This window comes from Branchiostoma lanceolatum, chromosome 19 (genome assembly GCF_035083965.1).
Source record: "Branchiostoma lanceolatum isolate klBraLanc5 chromosome 19, klBraLanc5.hap2, whole genome shotgun sequence".
Lineage (NCBI taxonomy): Eukaryota > Metazoa > Chordata > Leptocardii > Amphioxiformes > Branchiostomatidae > Branchiostoma > Branchiostoma lanceolatum.
In genome coordinates this window covers 13,535,268-13,553,240 of record NC_089740.1, presented here as the reverse complement: position 1 = coordinate 13,553,240, position 17,973 = coordinate 13,535,268, and the positions used below count along the sequence as shown (strand labels likewise).

Sequence of the window (17,973 nt, the reverse complement as noted above, 5' to 3'; positions counted from 1 at the left end):
GAAAGGTAGAAGGATAGCTAGACAGTAGAAGAGTTAAAAGTTTAAAAAGTTAAAAGTTTAAAAAGTTAAAAGATATTTACATATTGTCATTATTTATATATTTACAATTTACAAATTTTTATGCAATATCTACAAATTTACAAATTTACAACAATGAAAAAAAAAACTTACGGCCTCCTGGTGGCAACTCCTGGCCTGCAGACAAGGTAACAACAATTCCAACACACAGCGCGCATTGAATGATGACAGTCCATAATGATAATTTGGAATAGTACAGACATACATTGTCAGCTTGCGGTAGGCAGAGGGTGGAAGGAAGTGCGGTGTGGCCTGAATGTTTTTAATTTGTTTTATACAAGTGTTGGTCTGAATCACTACTATATATCACATGGCAAAAGTTAATTTTGTTCCTGAAATAATTAAAGTAGTCATAAGGAAGGGGACATAGCCAAAATCTAAATATTGAAAGGGTCTCGGATTTGGAAAAAACTTTATGGGGAAGGGGACACTGTTCATAGCCGAAATCTAAATATCTAAAGGGTCTCGGATTTGGGAAAACTTTATGTGGAAGGGGACACTGTTCATAGCCGAAATCTAAATATCTAAAGGGTCTCGGATTTGGGAAAACTTTATGTGGAAGGGGACACTGTTCATAGCCGAAATCTAAATATCTAAAGGGTCTCGGATTTGGGAAAACTTTATGGGGAAGGGGACACTGTTCATAGCCAAACTCGAAATATTTAAAGGGTAAATGTAAAGACCAGATGGATGGATAAACGAATGGTAAGACTGGATGGATGGGTGGATGGATGGATGGATGTAAAGACCGGATGGATGGATAAACGAATGGTAAGACTGGATGGATGGGTGGATGGATGGATGGATGTAAAGACCGGATGGATGGATAAACGAATGGTATTAGACTGGATGGACGGGTGGATGGATGGATGGATGTATGTATGTATGTAAAGACCGGATGGATGGATAAACGAATGGTAAGACTGGATGGACGGATGGATGGATGGATGGATGTAAAGACCGGATGGATGGATAAACGAATGGTAAGACTGGATGGACGGGTGGATGGATGGATGGATGGATGGATGTAAAGGGTCTCGGATTTGTAAAAATCTTACGGGGAAGGGGACACTGTTCATAGCCGAAATCTAACTATTTAAAGGGTCTCGGATTTGTAAAAATCTTACGGGGAAGGGGACACTGTTCATAGCCAAACTCTAAATATTTAAAGGGTCTCGGATTTGGAAAAAAACTTTATGGGGAAGGGGTCAATGTTCATAGCCGAAATCCAAATATCTAAAGGGTGTCGGATTTGGAAAAACTTAATGTGGAAGGGGACACTGTTCATAGCCGAAATCTATGGATGGATGGATAAACGATACAAATTCCTTTTATTTTTTTTCTGCCCTGTCGCTCCAATTTTTTCTGAAAACATCCGAGAAGCAACAAATAAAATTGGTGTGGCCTTATGAAAGAAAAATTTGGGTCACTATTCCCATTCACAAATTTTAACTCCCAATTTTACTACTCAATTTACTAATGTCATAGAAAGCTAAAGTCACTTCCAAGCTAATCCAAAGAAGAAAATGTGAAGAATTGAAGAATCGATAATAAGTAGTGCTTCAGACCATCATTAATTCTATTCCAAAATTATGAGGACAAATGTCACACACACCCCATAGGGAAACCCCCTCTTCTGAGACATGGACTGTCCCTACCGGAGGGGTAAAGGTCATTTGCTGTGTGCCGGCCTGAACTTTGTGAATGGCCTCCCTTTGGTTTGGCAATTCTGTGGTAGCAACATTATAATTATGCAAATTTGTTCGCAGTGTCAGTGCGTACCTAAACGTAACATCAGGTACAGGTACCGGTACAGAGGTTTAGGTACAGGTACCTGTACCTGTACCTAAACAATTTGAAAAATGAAATGTGTTTTTCTGAACTTCTTCACTGATGACCGAAACATACATAAACTGTTTTCAACTTGTCAGTATCTTTATTCAAAGAACATAACTAGGTTTCCTACAGCCAAACTCCCTTGGCCTTGCTACCCAAACTTCTGGCCTGCCTGAATGATCTGTAGCATATTAGTAATACGCTGTTCCAAGGTGTCACTTTGGTCACGTTTGGTGTTGCATAAGGCCATGAGGTTTGGAGATCAGTCACAAAATAAGTACATACTTGGTGTAAAATTATATCGGGTACAGTACCAGTACTTCATGATCCGGGATTTTCGACCTGTACCTAATCCATTTTTACAGAACAGTACCAGTACGAAACAGTAGTTGGGGTACATTTATAACTCTGACACGTTTCGGACTGCACTCTTCACACTGCAGTAGCAACACCTACCATAAGCTGCATGCAGTAAGAGCAACAATGGGACAGTCAGTATTTATTGCCCTGAGATAGGTGACAGGCAGTCACCAAAACATCGGCTTGGTAGACTGTTCAATTTTTCATGGTCATTGAAGGAGACTGAGGCAAAAATGGAAGCGTTGATGAATGAATGTTTTCAAAAAAATAATCTTTGACCAAGGGACCACATTATGTTTTGGCTTCCCTTGCTTTTGATGCACTGTATTTATTAATCTATGAACAAATAAATGATTTTTAAGGAAACTCAAGCAATATTAAGGCCCGAAAATCGGATTTTGAAAGTCAATTTATTTAGTCATTTCTATACATGATTATTTCAAACAACACTATCACAATGTATTATAAGCAATGTCCATGATGCAAAAATTTGTGAGAACTCACTGAAAATCGTCGCCGAGGTTTTTGTAGGCTCGCGGAACTAAGGGAATCATCGAACGGCACGTTTTTGCGCGGTTTAAAAATGCTCAAAGTATGAAGTTATGACGCTTATGTGCTTTACTACCATAAAAATTTCAGCATTTGTTTTATTTCCATTTTTGGGTTCGAACTAATATTGCTTTGGTTGCCTTTAAGCTCCCTGTTCAGACGTTTACTACCGGATAGTGGCTGGGCTATGGGATCTGTCTTTGAAAGAATCTGCCACTGCCTGCCTGAGTTGAAATCACAGAAATGCAAATATCTGTCGGACATGCAGCCACTCTCTCATTGGTCTAACTGCTTCACCTTCTCTTAAAAGAGATTTTAACTAAAAAGAAATCTGGGAAGAAACCTGACATATTATCAACTTGTCCTGTTCTTTGTCTTAATAAGTAAAGCACCAAATAAAATGTGGAACAGAGGTAACGTAACATGACCAATTAGCATCCAGTTTATTCAAGACATATTTAACCCATTGGAAGAAATATATCAAGCTCTTCTAAAAAGAAAAATGAACAGTAACTGTCCAAAATTTGTTGCTTCTCTGAATAGCCTGCCCTGTTTTTCCCATTTTGAAAAAAAAAAAATTGGGTCACAATTCCCATTCACAATTAAATTTAAACTCACAATTTTACTATCTGTTCAGTTGTAAAACTCAATAGCCACCAAAATAGATTATAAACCCTGCACATACCTAAAAAGTGTGATCACATTGATCATAAGTTATAATTTTTCATTCATTAAAACTATTTCTCAATATCAATCCATACATGTATATTACATGGCAGAAAGGAATTGTTACTGAAATTATGACAATAGATCAAAGAAGGGGGTGCATTGCATAAAATGAGCCATACTAAGCTGAGTACTTGTACTCGGAGAAGATTATGTTTTCGGTTGAAAAATCTGTTGGGTGGGTCTGAATGTATGTCAGGAGCATAACTCAAGAAAACTGGTGGTTGTGCAAAGGAATGTCAAGTTCGAAAATGGTTCACCTTGCGTTTTTCAACAGTACTGCAGCGGTAAAAAAGTAGGCAAAAAAAGTGACGGAAACGTTGATGGATCTTCATGATTTTTTGTACATGTAGATGTGTAGAAGTTGTGTGTACGGAGGTCAAGTTCCAAAATGGTTCCCCTGGCATTTCCGTTGGTACTGCAGCGGGCTTTGTGTGGATGTGTATTTGTATGTGGACAACATAACTCGAGAAGCTGTTGAGGGTTCTGCATGATATTTAGTGTATGGGTAGGGTTCACTGAAAGGAAGGTCAAGTTCGATAATGGGCCTTCTAGTGGGTACCTAAGGTACTGCAGCGGAGCTTCAAAATTTGGGGGCATATTTTCTGAAAGTGCTAAGGTCATGATTTTTGTGTGGTAGATAGTTCATGCCACAGGAAGTAAGTTGTGTAAGTCTGGGCCCTCTAGCGGCTTGTTTGGAACTGCAGTGGGTGTTTTTTGTTTTCAGACATGAATAACTTGTTCTTTATATTATGTAAACCCTTATCTTTACCCCAGACTATTTATTTTTGAAAAAATCCAAGAAGCTGCTTAACAAATAAAATTGGTGTGGCCTTAGTACTACACAGCTTCTTGGTCTTGTGGAACAGAGGTAACGTAACATGAAAAATTATCGTCCAATTTGTTCAAAACTTAATTTATCTTAAAAGTTAAAACCATGCGGACAGAGCCAAATGTTTAACGCATAGGATGAAATATCAGCTCTTCTAAGAAGGAAAATGCATGGTCTGTAAGTTTTTCTCCGCCTGTTTAACGCTATGCTAACATGTATTTATACTGACAGAGGTATATGATGAAGATTGTGCTAGGCTTACCCATTATTGTTCACTAAATCAGTCTTTTCCCTTCTAGCGCTATGTTTGAAGAACATTGGACATTTACTGTGCAAGTAGTCTACAGACAAATGATAGTTAAGTCACTATGTTTGTCCCGCTACTTACCTTCAAATCAAATGAAATCAAATTCACTTTTTTGTACTCGCTTACAAATTTCAGAATCAAGATTCGAAATGATAATTATATACATCAAACAGGCTGATCACACCTCTCCTGAGATTCGATTCCTGGCCAGTTTTGAAGGACGTTCTTCTTTTCAACTGTTGGTACCAGTATTTGAGCATTTGGGGGTGTCTAAAAAATTCTACAAAAGATTTGACTTAAGATAACTATCAACGCCTATATATACAGATGTGGAAAATTGTTTCATAAATTTTCATTGACAAAAATAGAAGACTGTTAACATTACACTTGTCTGGACCTTATCATTGACTAGGTTTTAAAGAAAAAGTTTCTACTCACTGCCCATCCATCTAGTATTACAATTCCATTACAACTACAACAATGTATATAAGTTATAACTGCACTTAATTGGTTGTAATATTTCTAAAATGCAACCTGTATTTCTATACATCTACAGTAACTGGTTATTCTAATGAAGGACACCTACAATGTCTGATCCACTCAGTTCGTATATATTGTGTTCTTTTTCTGCTCAATACACGCTCTCCTGATGATAAAAACTTGAAAAAGTTATGAACATTAGGATTTAAGAATATGTATTCATGTTGAATAGACGAATTCAAACTGCAAGAAAGTGGACACTGTACTGTAGAACATGACTCACTACAAATCACTAAAACTCTTAACATGGCCTGTTCTGTAGCCTGGCAATTTCATGCATATCTAAGTCTTATAACTGGGACTACTAAACCCTTATAATTCAAAGTAGTAACACGACAATGTCAGACTAGAACTCCCACTTTTTGAAAGGATTATTTGACATGCTTTTTCGCAAAGGCTTCATCATCGTTGTTACGGTTGTTTAAAGTTAAACAACTGAGTCGTTTCAGATAAGCACACTATTGAGAGGGGGAAGACGGCTTAGATGGTTCGGCCAGGTTATACACAAAGATTACAGCCTGGATTTTTCACCCCCATGCAGACTCTGGGGAAGACCTTCCAAGTGATTGAAAGACCAGATAGCGCAAGACACAACTTCTGGATAACCCATGTGATCACATGATGATGTGGTATCATTTGAGGGAATTGTTACCGCGAGAACACACAAGAACTGTGATCCGGGGCTCAGAGCTTGACACGATTTGGTTTGAGACAGACGTCCTCGACATTTCTCTTCCAGATTCTCATCTTTACGTGCCAGTTTTCAACCAAGGGGCGGACCTACCGTTTAAGTTTCACCCAGTAATTCTACTGTCAGAGTATCGAGTTTTACCGACCTCCGTTGTCCAATTTTACCATGAGAAAGACGAAGCTCCCAGCGCGGTTTGCGTTTCCCCCCACCGAAGACGGCAGTTGGCATTCCACGCCTGCCGAGAAGTTGACCGAGCAACTGAACAACGAACCCTTATCTGTCAGCAGACAAACGGAGAAGATGAAATTCGACCTGTGCATGCAGGACGCCGAACTGGAAACGGACAGCCCTGTTCACCCCTTATTTTTCATCCTCACACAAGCACACACACACACACAGTCACACACAAAACCATGGAACTTTGTGTTTCTGCCAAAGGATTTTCATACCAAAGACCAGCGACCATTTGGTGACATTTAAACTTCTCCTGTGACTCTTTGGAGCCAGAATCAAGCCTCTACCGTAACAGCTATGTTGAAAAGTGTACACAAACAATCAGAAGACTGTCGCAAAGACTCAATATTTTTTGTTCACTGATGCTTCAGTGAAAGTCTCTCTTACTTCTTAACTAATAGAAGTAATAAAAGGAGTGTAGATAATTTGGTGACATGGTGGCTTTGTCATGACTTTGAAGACTGGCGTTCTTATTAACGCAGCGAACCGGTCATCAGCACAAAGAGAAAATGACGGTACCCCCTTGCTTTTTTAAAGGTCACAAGGGAGCACTCCAGTACCTTGCTACCATAATTAACCCAAGTGTGTCCTCCAAAAAGACCGAGAAACCTGATATATAGAGATATAAACAGAGAAGGAAAGAGAAAGTGAGACAGATCAAATGAACACCAAGAAACCTATAACTGTCTAATTGGAAAGCCGGCAGAAACTATCCCGGCCTCCAGGATCCCGTGAAGATGGTAAACCTCCTCAAAACTGATCTTACGTTTCGTGGAGACGCCTACCAACCCACGTGCCGAGTGTTAGCCTTTCCAGTATCCCGGAGCCGCCTCCCCCCAACTAAGATTTAAAACCTGCCGACTGCTATAACTAAGCTATGAGGACACACTTCTATGTCAATTTCCAGATTTAGTTTCAATTGACTGTCCCTTGGGCAAACGTAAGTCAGGTGGCTTGCAGTTGCAGATCCAGTTCTCAAACCCTGGATTAAGCCAATGTTTCAAAGTTTCAATTCCAACCCATATCTGTAAACATTTCCTTAACTAAGCACGGTCCATTACCCATTATTATCCATTTTGCCCCCAAAGCTCCATGTAATTTTTTACAGGACATACCAGGGAACGGCCTCACATCTATTTATCTCTATAGTTTCCATTCTATTTTCAAGCATCTTTCAAATCCTGAGTTCAGGGTACAGAGGGGAAGTTCTTGGGAGGGAAGTATACACGTTCTCTGAAATGTTTAATATGACATAGAAATAAACCTACCAATCGTTTCACTGTGATGATTCACAAACAATATTTTGTGTCCCTGACCATTGAGGTTTGTTTGTGGAGAGAGCATGTATAAATGTATGTGTATATATGTGCGTGTGTGCGTGCGTGTGGTGGGTGGAGAGCGGTTGGGTTTATGTATAAGTGTGGGTCAGAAGCTGCTTTAGGGCCTTTTTTTTTTTTTTCTTTTTTGTTTTTTTTGTTTTTTGTTTTCTTTTTTTTTTCTTTTTTTTTTTCTTTTTTTTTTTAGGGGGTCCTTTCCTTTGCGGGGACCTTTTCCCTCTTACCACATCCCATGGCTTGATGACTTCAGCTGAATCAGCTGTTGGCAATCGCCTCCAGAACCCTGCATTTGTCCCATGGTATTGTTCCGGTGCATGATCTAGCAGTGTTCGCGATCTGGCAGAAAAGATGGAGGCATGCGACTGGTGTTTGAGAGATGAAGCTGGATATTTTCTGATGCAACTTCTGAGATTGGAGATAGTACCATCCAGACTCTTTGTAGTCGGTGTTGCTCGGCTGGCAATCAAGTCACATTCTGTTGCAGAGTCTGGACGTCCGGTTGTTTCTTGCAACAGCATAGCAGCTGAGATAGTAGCATTTTAAGTCCCAGGCTTCTGGTCGTTGGTGCTGGCGGCAATGAAGTCACATTCTGTTGCACATTCTGTTGTACAGGCTTAGACGGTACCAGGATTCTTCCCTCAGTACTCGTGGCTGCAGGAAAACCAGTTCACCTTGACGGAGCACACTTGTACAGCAGTCGGGGATGGCACCAGGGTTCTTCCCTCAGTATTTGTTGCTGTAGGAAAATCAGTTCACATTCGACGGAGCACACGTGTACAGCAGCTGGGATTGATGGTACCAGGGTTCTTCCCTCGGTACTTGTTGCTGCAGGAAAATCAGTTCACATTCGACGGAGCACACGTGTACAGCAGCTGGGATTGATGGTACCAGGGTTCTTCCCTCGGTACTTGTTGCTGCAGGAAAATCAGTTCACCTTGACGGAGCACACGTGTACAGCAGCTGGGATATTGATGGTACCAGGGTTCTTCCCTCGGTACTTGTTGCTGCAGGAAAATCAAGTCACATTCGACGGAGCACACGTGTACAGCAGCTGGGATTGATGGTACCAGGGTTCTTCCCTCGGTACTTGTTGCTGCAGGAAAATCAGTTCACATTCGACGGAGCACACGTGTACAGCAGCTGGGATCGATGGTACCAGGGTTCTTCCCTCGGTACTTGTTGCTGCAGGAAAATCAGTTCACATTCGACGGAGCACACGTGTACAGCAGCTGGGATTGATGGTACCAGGGTTCTTCCCTCGGTACTTGTTGCTGCAGGAAAATCATTTCACATTCGACGGAGCACACGTGTACAGCAGCTGGGATTGATGGTACCAGGGTTCTTCCCTCGGTACTTGTTGCTGCAGGAAAATCAGTTCACCTTGACGGAGCACACGTGTACAGCAGCTGGGATATTGATGGTACCAGGGTTCTTCCCTTGGTACTTGTTGCTGCAGGAAAATCAGTTCACATTCGACGGAGCACACGTGTACAGCAGCTGGGATTGATGGTACCAGGGTTCTTCCCTCGGTACTTGTTGCTGCAGGAAAATCATTTCACATTCGACGGAGCACACGTGTACAGCAGCTGGGATCGATGGTACCAGGGTTCTTCCCTCGGTACTTGTTGCTGCAGGAAAATCAGTTCACCTTGACGGAGCACACTTGTACAGCAGCTGGGATATTGATGGTACCAGGGTTCTTCCCTCGGTACTTGTTGCTGCAGGAAAATCAGTTCACATTCGACGGAGCACACGTGTACAGCAGCTGGGATATTGATGGCACCAGGGTTCTTCCCTCAGTATTTGTTGGTGCAGGAAAATCATTTCACATTCGACGGAGCACACGTGTACAGCAGCTGGGATTGATGGTACCAGGGTTCTTCCCTCGGTACTTGTTGCTGCAGGAAAATCAGTTCACATTCGACGGAGCACACGTGTACAGCAGCTGGGATATTGATGGCACCAGGGTTCTTCCCTCAGTATTTGTTGGTGCAGGAAAATCATTTCACATTCGACGGAGCACACGTGTACAGCAGCTGGGATTGATGGTACCAGGGTTCTTCCCTCGGTACTTGTTGCTGCAGGAAAATCAGTTCACATTCGACGGAGCACACGTGTACAGCAGCTGGGATTGATGGTACCAAGGTTCTTCCCTCGGTACTTGTTGCTGCAGGAAAATCAGTTCACCTTGACGGAGCACACTTGTACAGCAGTCGGGGATGGCACCAGAGGGTTCTTCCCTCAGTATTTGTTGCTGTAGGAAAATCAGTTCACATTTGACGGAGTACACTTGTACAGCAGCTGGGATAACGATGGCACCAGGGTTCTTCTCTCAGTACTCGTTGCAGCAGGAAAATCAGTTCACATTCGACGGAGCACACTTGTACAGCAGCTGGGATGGTACCCTGAGGATTCGTCCCTTAGTAGACAGGTCATGTTGTTGCAATAAGGCCTACAGTTTCAAAGTCCAGTATTTCAGGCCTTGACGTACAGAGAATTTTATGCTTCTTGTTGCGCAGATGTGGCTTCTGTGGTTTATCACAACCTGGGATGTGGCGTTTTGTTTGTTTGTTTGTTTTAATTTTTTTGAATTTTTTTGAATTTTTTTTTGAATTTTTTTTTCATTTTTTTTTTCATTTTTTTTTAATTTTTTTTGAATTTTTTTTTCCATTTTTTTTTCATTTTTTTTTTCATTTTTTTTTCTCATTTTTGTCCCCTTTATAGCAGCATGGACACAAGGTGAGTGCAATTAAATAAAATGAATCATCACAGCTACTTGTGTTTTTGGATTGAGCCTAAGATTTCAGTCAGAGATCAAAGGCCAGGGTGAACAAGGAAGATAAGGGAATGGGGAACTAGAAAATGAAAGATGCATATTGATACACTTAATATGTAATCCATAGATTATGAGGCGATGTGTGTATATCCCACTACATGCAGCAAGTAATAAATTCTTTTGATAAACATAATGGACAACTCAAAGAAATGAAAAAAGTTTACAGAAAGTTGAAATCTAATGTTGAAGCATGATTGAATTTTAGCATCGCAAGCTAACCTGATCAACCATGCCCAAAGGACTTTCAAGTATGCGGTGTGGGTCCAAACCAACTTCTTCCATGTCCCTAAAGATTACTAAAGCCACCAATGCCACTTGAAAAATATCATTTCATTGAATGTGCAATCTGACAACCACTTCTTTGATGTATGATATAAAACACAACTGGCCACTGTGGTTCCAAAAGATTTGCTAGGGGGCTCAATCCTTCATGTACATGACTTACTCTTCCTCCCATTAGTGCTTCTAAAAAATCAAGACCATAGCATGTCTAGAACACGAGATATCAAATTGAACTGAAAATTCTGCTGCAGTAACCAGGACATTATGACCTTTTGCAGTAGAGTGCTCGCCTTGTACATGGTAGGTCATGAGTTTGATCCTGGCCAAGTCAATGGACTTTGAAAATGGTACATACTGCTTCAAAAGCACTTAGCATTTGGGAAGAGAATGGTAGTTGAACAAACACCACAAGTGGACTTAAGCCCCCTGCTGTACTGTGATTGCACATTTAAGTTGTATGGCCCGCTAAACATCTTCAAGTAGCTGCCACCAAAAATATCAAGACGGTCACCATAGGTACTGGTTGTCAAGAAGCAAAAGGTATAAAGACCAGAAGTTCCATCAACACACAAGCACACATACACACAGAGCACTAAATTAATAAGCCGGTTAAGGGTGAACAAGCACAAGCAATGATTAGCCCAAATTACACCACTCTCAGACTGATAGCCCCCCAGTTGAGTTGTTGATTTGAGTTGATGATTTCTGATAACAGATACCATGTAGTAAGACATTGTTTCAGTCTATGCTTCCGAGAAACCAAGGAACCACCAAGAAAAGAATCAGCTGAGAAAAGTTGCAGAAGTGAACTTTCAGATATTCAGATATACATGTACATTGACATCCAGCAATTTGGGTGATTATAAACCCACATCCTTGGATCTGACTTATGACAAAAATCCAACAGACTATCCCATGAATCCCGTATGTTGTCCTGTCTTGTATCAAATACAAAACGAAACAAGTTCTGACATACATGTAACTATAGGGCACCTGCATGGAAGGTAACAGTCAGTGGAACAAGCTGCATAATTGTGCTGTGACAGTCTTGCATCAAATGAAAAACAACGATCTGAAGGTACTGCAATGTACATCCAACCTATAGCCATGCCATTGTATTGGGAAAAGCTACCTGTTAGAATTGGAAAGCAATTTTGTATTATGCCTTTAGAAAAAAATTGATTTAAATGCGACCAGAAATCGGTAGAATGGTTTTAAACTAAGTCTTGTACATTTTAGCCTGTTGTCTTAGTTTGTAACATCACCCTGAATGTAGACACAAATCAGAGTGAGCCTGAGGGGAAAATTCCCCGGCATAGATCGAGGAAACGTCCAGGTTCGGTACAGCAGGCACACTGACATTCAGGTATTTTGGACAGTGTGATCATGAATGTACATGTTATCTAACAGTTTCTGCTGCAGTCAAAGTTGACGGCTAAAACAAGAAACTAAACAGAACTTTGTTTCTGCATTTCAACACAAAAAGGAAAATAAGTCCATCACATAAATGGTCAAACTGACTGCAGTTGAATTCCCTAGACGAGAGGCATTGACACTGCAGCTGAATTTGAAATTTGGTATCAAAATGGTTAACTTAGTAGGCTGAAGGTTGACAAAGAATCTTGTCCCCTTCTACTATGGCGTGCCTTTTCATTCTTTTTGCTGTCACTGTCACTATCACTCTGACAATGGACCTCAGCTGGCACAAAGTGAAAGTGTTAAAACTACTAAGCTATGGACTAAGTAGATGCCTGGAGAAATGCTATTAATAGTGGCACAGTGTCGTAAAATAGGAACTTGGTCCAGTCTAAGTCTATATAGGAACTTCAAGGTTCTGAGACTTTTTTAACCCAACATTCAGCTAGCATAGAAGGACTCATTAAAGGGCAAAGAGCCTAGCATCTGACTTACCTGCATATCATATAACTCCTATTTCTGATTAATTATGAAAATAATGCGCCATGCTCTACATGTACAGTGTCCTAGAAGTTATGTCTCAAAATAAACGCTATTTTGTAAAATAGGATGTAGATGTTGGAAAATATCTGATAGTCTAACTAGTTAAGTACATAAAAAGCTGCAAAAATCAAAATTACATTTTGATCACAACTTTCAAAGAGAGAATGGGTAGTTTAAAAAATGACTTGACTTGAGCATGTGTGGACGAATTTGAACTAAAAAAATGGTTGGAAAGACAAAAATCCATTTAGATTTCCTCTAGCTCATACATTTGAAATTCTATATCATGTTTCTTAATCATTATGACATTGATAGACCACTTCACTCTAGGACACCGAATCTTGTATATTGACTTGTATAGAGTGTACTACTAAGATGATAAGGTCCAGACTTTCCACTAGTATCGCTATCAACCTACCAGCATTCAAGGTTCTATGACACTAATAGATGTAAAACACTATCATGGTGTATACATGTTTTAGAAAATATTTGCAAGTTTATTTTGAATTACAAGAATTTGAATCAAAATTTGATCACTCTTGAAAGAGACTGAAATCCTAGGGCAGTTTAAAAAATTACTTGCCAATGTTATAAATATTGTGCGGAAGGGAAACTACAAAAATGATCAGGAAGACAAAATCCTTCTTTGATTTAGGCCCCAAATGCTTTCAATTGGTACCAACAGTCTTCATACTTTTTTAAATGTCCCTGAGGGAGTCTGGTATAGACTATATGTTGAAATGGCCCTGAAAAAGTCTGGTGTAGACTACATGTTGCCCTGAAAAAGTCTGTTGTAGACTATATGTTGAAATGGCCCTGAGAAAGTCTGGTGTAGACTATATGTTGAAATAGCCCTGAGAAAGTCTGGTGTAGACTATATGTTGAAACGGCCCTCAGGGAGTCTGGTGTAGACTATATGTTGAAATGGCCCTGAGAAAGTCTGGTGTAGACTATATGTTGAAACAGCCCTCAAGGAGTCTGGTGTAGACTATATGTCGAAACAGACCTCAGGGAGAATCTGGTGTAGACTCATTAATTTAAAAGGCAGCAATAGTTAGTCTAAATAGCCACAAATGTAAGACACTTTTTAAGGAATTATGATACTCAGAGTAGGGCTCAAGGTTCAAGGTTTTTGTGACTTGAGAAGTTTTGAAAATCCCTAAAGCCAATTCTCTTGAAACACAATACATCAGGACAAAGCACTCCAAACTTACGAGTTCAGTCCAACTACTACAAAAAAGGTATCCGAGTGTTGCATAAAAAAACGTTTGAAGTTGTGTAATATTGAATTGAATACAATTCAACAGAGAATGGTTATATTTGACTTCGAAATCCTCGGGAAAACAGAGTAAACCACCCCTTATTCTACTGCTTTTAAAGCTGAGGCCTGGAGTCCTGTAGGCTAAGTTCTGACTTAGAGCAGATGTTGAGAAACTACAAAAAAATTTCAGCATTTAGCTAGGCCTGGAGTCCTGCGGGCTGAGTTCTGACTTAGAGCACTGATGTTGAGAAACTACAAAAAATTTCAGCATTAAAAGCTAGGCCTGGAGTCCTGTGGGCTGAGTTCTGACTTAGAGCAGATGTTGAGAAACTACAAAAAAATTTCAGCATTAAAAGCTAGGCCTGGAGTCCTGTGGGCTGAGTTCTGACTTAGAGCAGATGTTGAGAAACTACAAAAAAATTTCAGCATTAAAAGCTAGGCCTGGAGTCCTGTGGGCTGAGTTCTGACTTAGAGCACTGATGTTGAGAAACTACACAAAATTTCAGCATTAAAAGCTAGGCCTGGAGTCCTGTGGGCTGAGTTCTGACTTAGAGCAGATGTTGAGAAACTACAAAAAATTTCAGCATTAAAAGCTAGGCCTGGAGTCCTGTGGGCTGAGTTCTGACTTAGAGCAGATGTTGAGAAACTACAAAAAATTTCAGCATTAAAAGCTAGGCCTGGAGTCCTGTGGGCTGAGTTCTGACTTAGAGCAGATGTTGAGAAACTACAAAAAAAATTCTAGGCCTGGAGTCCTGTGGGCTGAGTTCTGACTTAGAGCACTGATGTTGAGAAACTACAAAAAATTTCAGCATTAAAAGCTAGGCCTGGAATCCTGTGGGCTGAGTTCTGACTTAGAGCAGATGTTGAGAAACTACAAAAAAAATTCAGCATTAAAAGCTATAGGCCTGGAGTCCTGTGGGCTGAGTTCTGACTTAGAGCAGATGTTGAGAAACTACAAAGAAATGTCAGATATGCTGACAATGAAGAACTCAATGCCACAATTTCTGCAAAGTTTTGTGTGCTGCAAAACTAAGTCAATTTTGGAAACATTTATTTTGGGCCGATGCCACAGCTTTTGCAATTCGAAAGTTAAATGGTGTTGATTCTGCCAAGTCTGATTTAGAGATCAGGGAGTGAAGAAAAACTGTTATGCTCACATGATGACGTGGGTCATATGACGGAATCGTTTGGTGAGGTCACATGAGATCTGTGCGAGAGCTCACAAGAACACAAAGAGCAGTTAGAGTGACGTGAATCTGGGCTCCAGAGCTTGACATTGGCAGAGCCAAGCCACTTCCTCAGTCTTAGACCAAATTGAATTTTAAGTCTCGTTTTAGTCTTACTAGTCTTTTATACTATTAAAGCGGCACTTTATCCTTGATGTTAAGTTGTTTTACTCCTGACTCTAAGTTTCAGTTATCCGCCTTATTGCAGTACTTAATATACCTTTGACCTCTGTGATGCATAGAACTGTACCATTGCTTGTGAACACGATTAAAACGATGTCAAGTGCCAAGCGAGACTCTGTCTCTTCGAGGGAGAAAAATTTTGTTATATAGGTGCTATTATAATGTAACAACTGACCAGTGAAGTCAACCAAATATCTAGGTGTCCACTTTAGCTTTTCTCCTTCTTTTCTTACTGTTATTAGACTCGAAGAACTTCAGAAAATGTCGAACTCACTAAAAATATCTATACAGGGATTTGACTTTGAAATTGCTGGGAGAATATTCAGAATTAACAAATCTCTTTCGTCTCAAAACTTGCGTGTTCTGTTCTCACAATAATACCACAATTTATGTGCATTCTTTTCTTGCTGCTATTAGACTTGAAAGACTTCAGAAAATGTCGAACTCACTAAAAATATCTGAACAGGGATTTGACTTTGAAATTGCTGGGAGAATATTTGGAATTAACAAATCTCTTTCGTCTCAAAACTTGCGTGTTCTGTTCTCACAATTAAACCAAAACTCGCGTGTTCTGTTCTCATAATTATATCAAAACTTGCATGTTGTATTCTCACAATTATGCCAAAACTTGCATGTTCTGTTCTCACAATTATACCAAAACTTGCGTGTTCTGTTCTTACAATTATACCAAAACTTGCGTGTTCTATTCTCACAATTATACCAAAACTTGCGTGTTCTATTCTCACAATTATACCAAAACTTGCGTGTTCTATTCTCACAATAATACCAAAACTTGCGTGTTCTGTTCTCACAATAATACCACAATTTATGTGCATTTTTTTCTTGCTGCTATTAGACTTGAAAAACTTAATCAGAAAATGTTGAACTCACTAAAAATATCTGAACAGGGATTTGACTTTGAAATTACTGGGAGAATCTGAAGACATGAATTATAATCTACTTGGTCTCCTCTACTCGACTGCACCAAATTTCCTGTCTTATGCCCTTGTAATCCTCAAAACGTCACCGCCACAAATCCCAAGGTCATGCCTGGCTTTCAATGCAAAGGACTTGGAGCAGACTTAAATGAAGCCGTAACCTTGTGGAAAAGTATTTCCGCTCTACGTATCTGTGTATATAAGCATGTGGAAAAGTAAACATGCCAACTGTTCAAGAATTGGATCTTGTAAATAGATGAATTAGATGAATTCTATGGTTTTTGCTGTGTCCATTTGGCTGTTCATCTGTCTGTACATCTGTCTCTTTGTCTGTCTGTCTGTCTGCTTGTCCGTCTGTTCATCTTGCTATCTTCTGGAACATAGCTTTGTTAAGACTATAGTAGAGTGGACTCATTTCTCAGCTAACCAACATCTATTGCACCACATCTGGAGCCACATAATTCCCGTTTATTTTTTGCTTAGCTTTCATTCCGCCTGATTTTTTTGCCTGAAATAGGAAGGTACCGCTCTGTGAGGTAGCCTCCAAGCAGACCTTCGAGGGGGGAATAATGACAGCTATCTGACTGGTCCCAGTGCCTGACCGGAACAGGCCCTGAGTTAAGGGCCTGTGGGTTGGAATTCGTCCGGGACAGGCAGCTCTGAGTAGAGCCTGTGGGACGAAGTTCAACCACCTCGGTCAGAGCACCATCCAGCCAGAAGCTGCCAAGATTCACACCCCAAAGATCTGCCGGTGAACCACGAAAACAGGCGACCTCACAGAACGGTACCTGTTGCAGAGTTGATTCTATCATGATGATTGTATTCTGTTTTTTTTCCCTTTCTTTTGTTGTTGATGCTAACTGTGAATGTTTAAGACAACCCGACTGTGGTCCTGGCGGCAGTGCATTATAGTAAAATTGCACCGCCGCCGGGACTCGACAGACATCCGAACTGTCGGATCTCCTCTGTACACTATACTACTACTGTACTGTCCTCTTCAGCCTGATATTCTTACCCTGGCAGACAAAGGTACCGCTCTGTGAGGTCGTAGCCTCCAAGCAGACCTTCGAGGGGGGAATAATGACAGCTATCTGACTGGTCCCAGTGCCTGACCGGAACAGGCCCTGAGTTAAGGGCCTGTGGGTTGGAATTCGTCCCACAGGCGGCCCTGAGTTAAGGGCCTGTGGGACGAAGTTCAACCACCTCGGTCAGAACACCATCCAGCCAGAAGCTGCCAAGATTCACAGCCCCCAAAGATCTGCTGGTGAACCACGAAAACAGGCGACCTCACAGAATGGTACCTGTTGTAGAGTTGATTCTATCATGATGATTGCATTCTGTTTTTTTCCTTTCTTTTGTTGCTGATGCTAACTGGTGGCAGTGCATTATGCTAAAATTATGCGGCAGACACCTGAACTGTTGGGATCTCCTCTGTACACTTAGTCTACTACTAACTGTACTGTCCTCTTCAGCCTGACATTGTTTTAAGCCTGGCAGACAAAGGTACCGCTCTGTGAGGTCGTAGCCTCCAAGCAGACCTTCGAGGGGGGAATAATGACAGCTATCTGACTGGTCCCAGTGTCTGACCGGAACAGGCCCTGAGTTAAGGGCCTGTGGGTTGGAATTCGTCCCACAGGCGGCCCTGAGTAGAGCCTGTGGGACGAATTTTAACCACCTCGGTCAGAACACCATCCAGCCAGAAGCTGCCAAGATTCACACCCCCAAAGATCTGCTGGTGAACCACGAAAACAGGCGACCTCACAAAACGGTACCTGTTGTAGAGCTGATTCTATCATGA

General features: G+C 40.9%; 1 protein-coding gene across 1 annotated transcript in view; it reads left to right on the top strand.

Moving 5' to 3' along the window:
• LOC136425157 (zinc finger protein 436-like) overlaps positions 1-17,973 on the top strand; it is a 27,985-nt gene extending 10,012 nt beyond the window's left edge. The window contains exons 2-3 of the mRNA XM_066413954.1: positions 17,338-17,472; positions 17,771-17,973. Coding sequence (XP_066270051.1) covers positions 17,338-17,472; positions 17,771-17,973 — 338 coding nt within the window. The remainder of the gene's footprint in view (positions 1-17,337; positions 17,473-17,770) is intronic.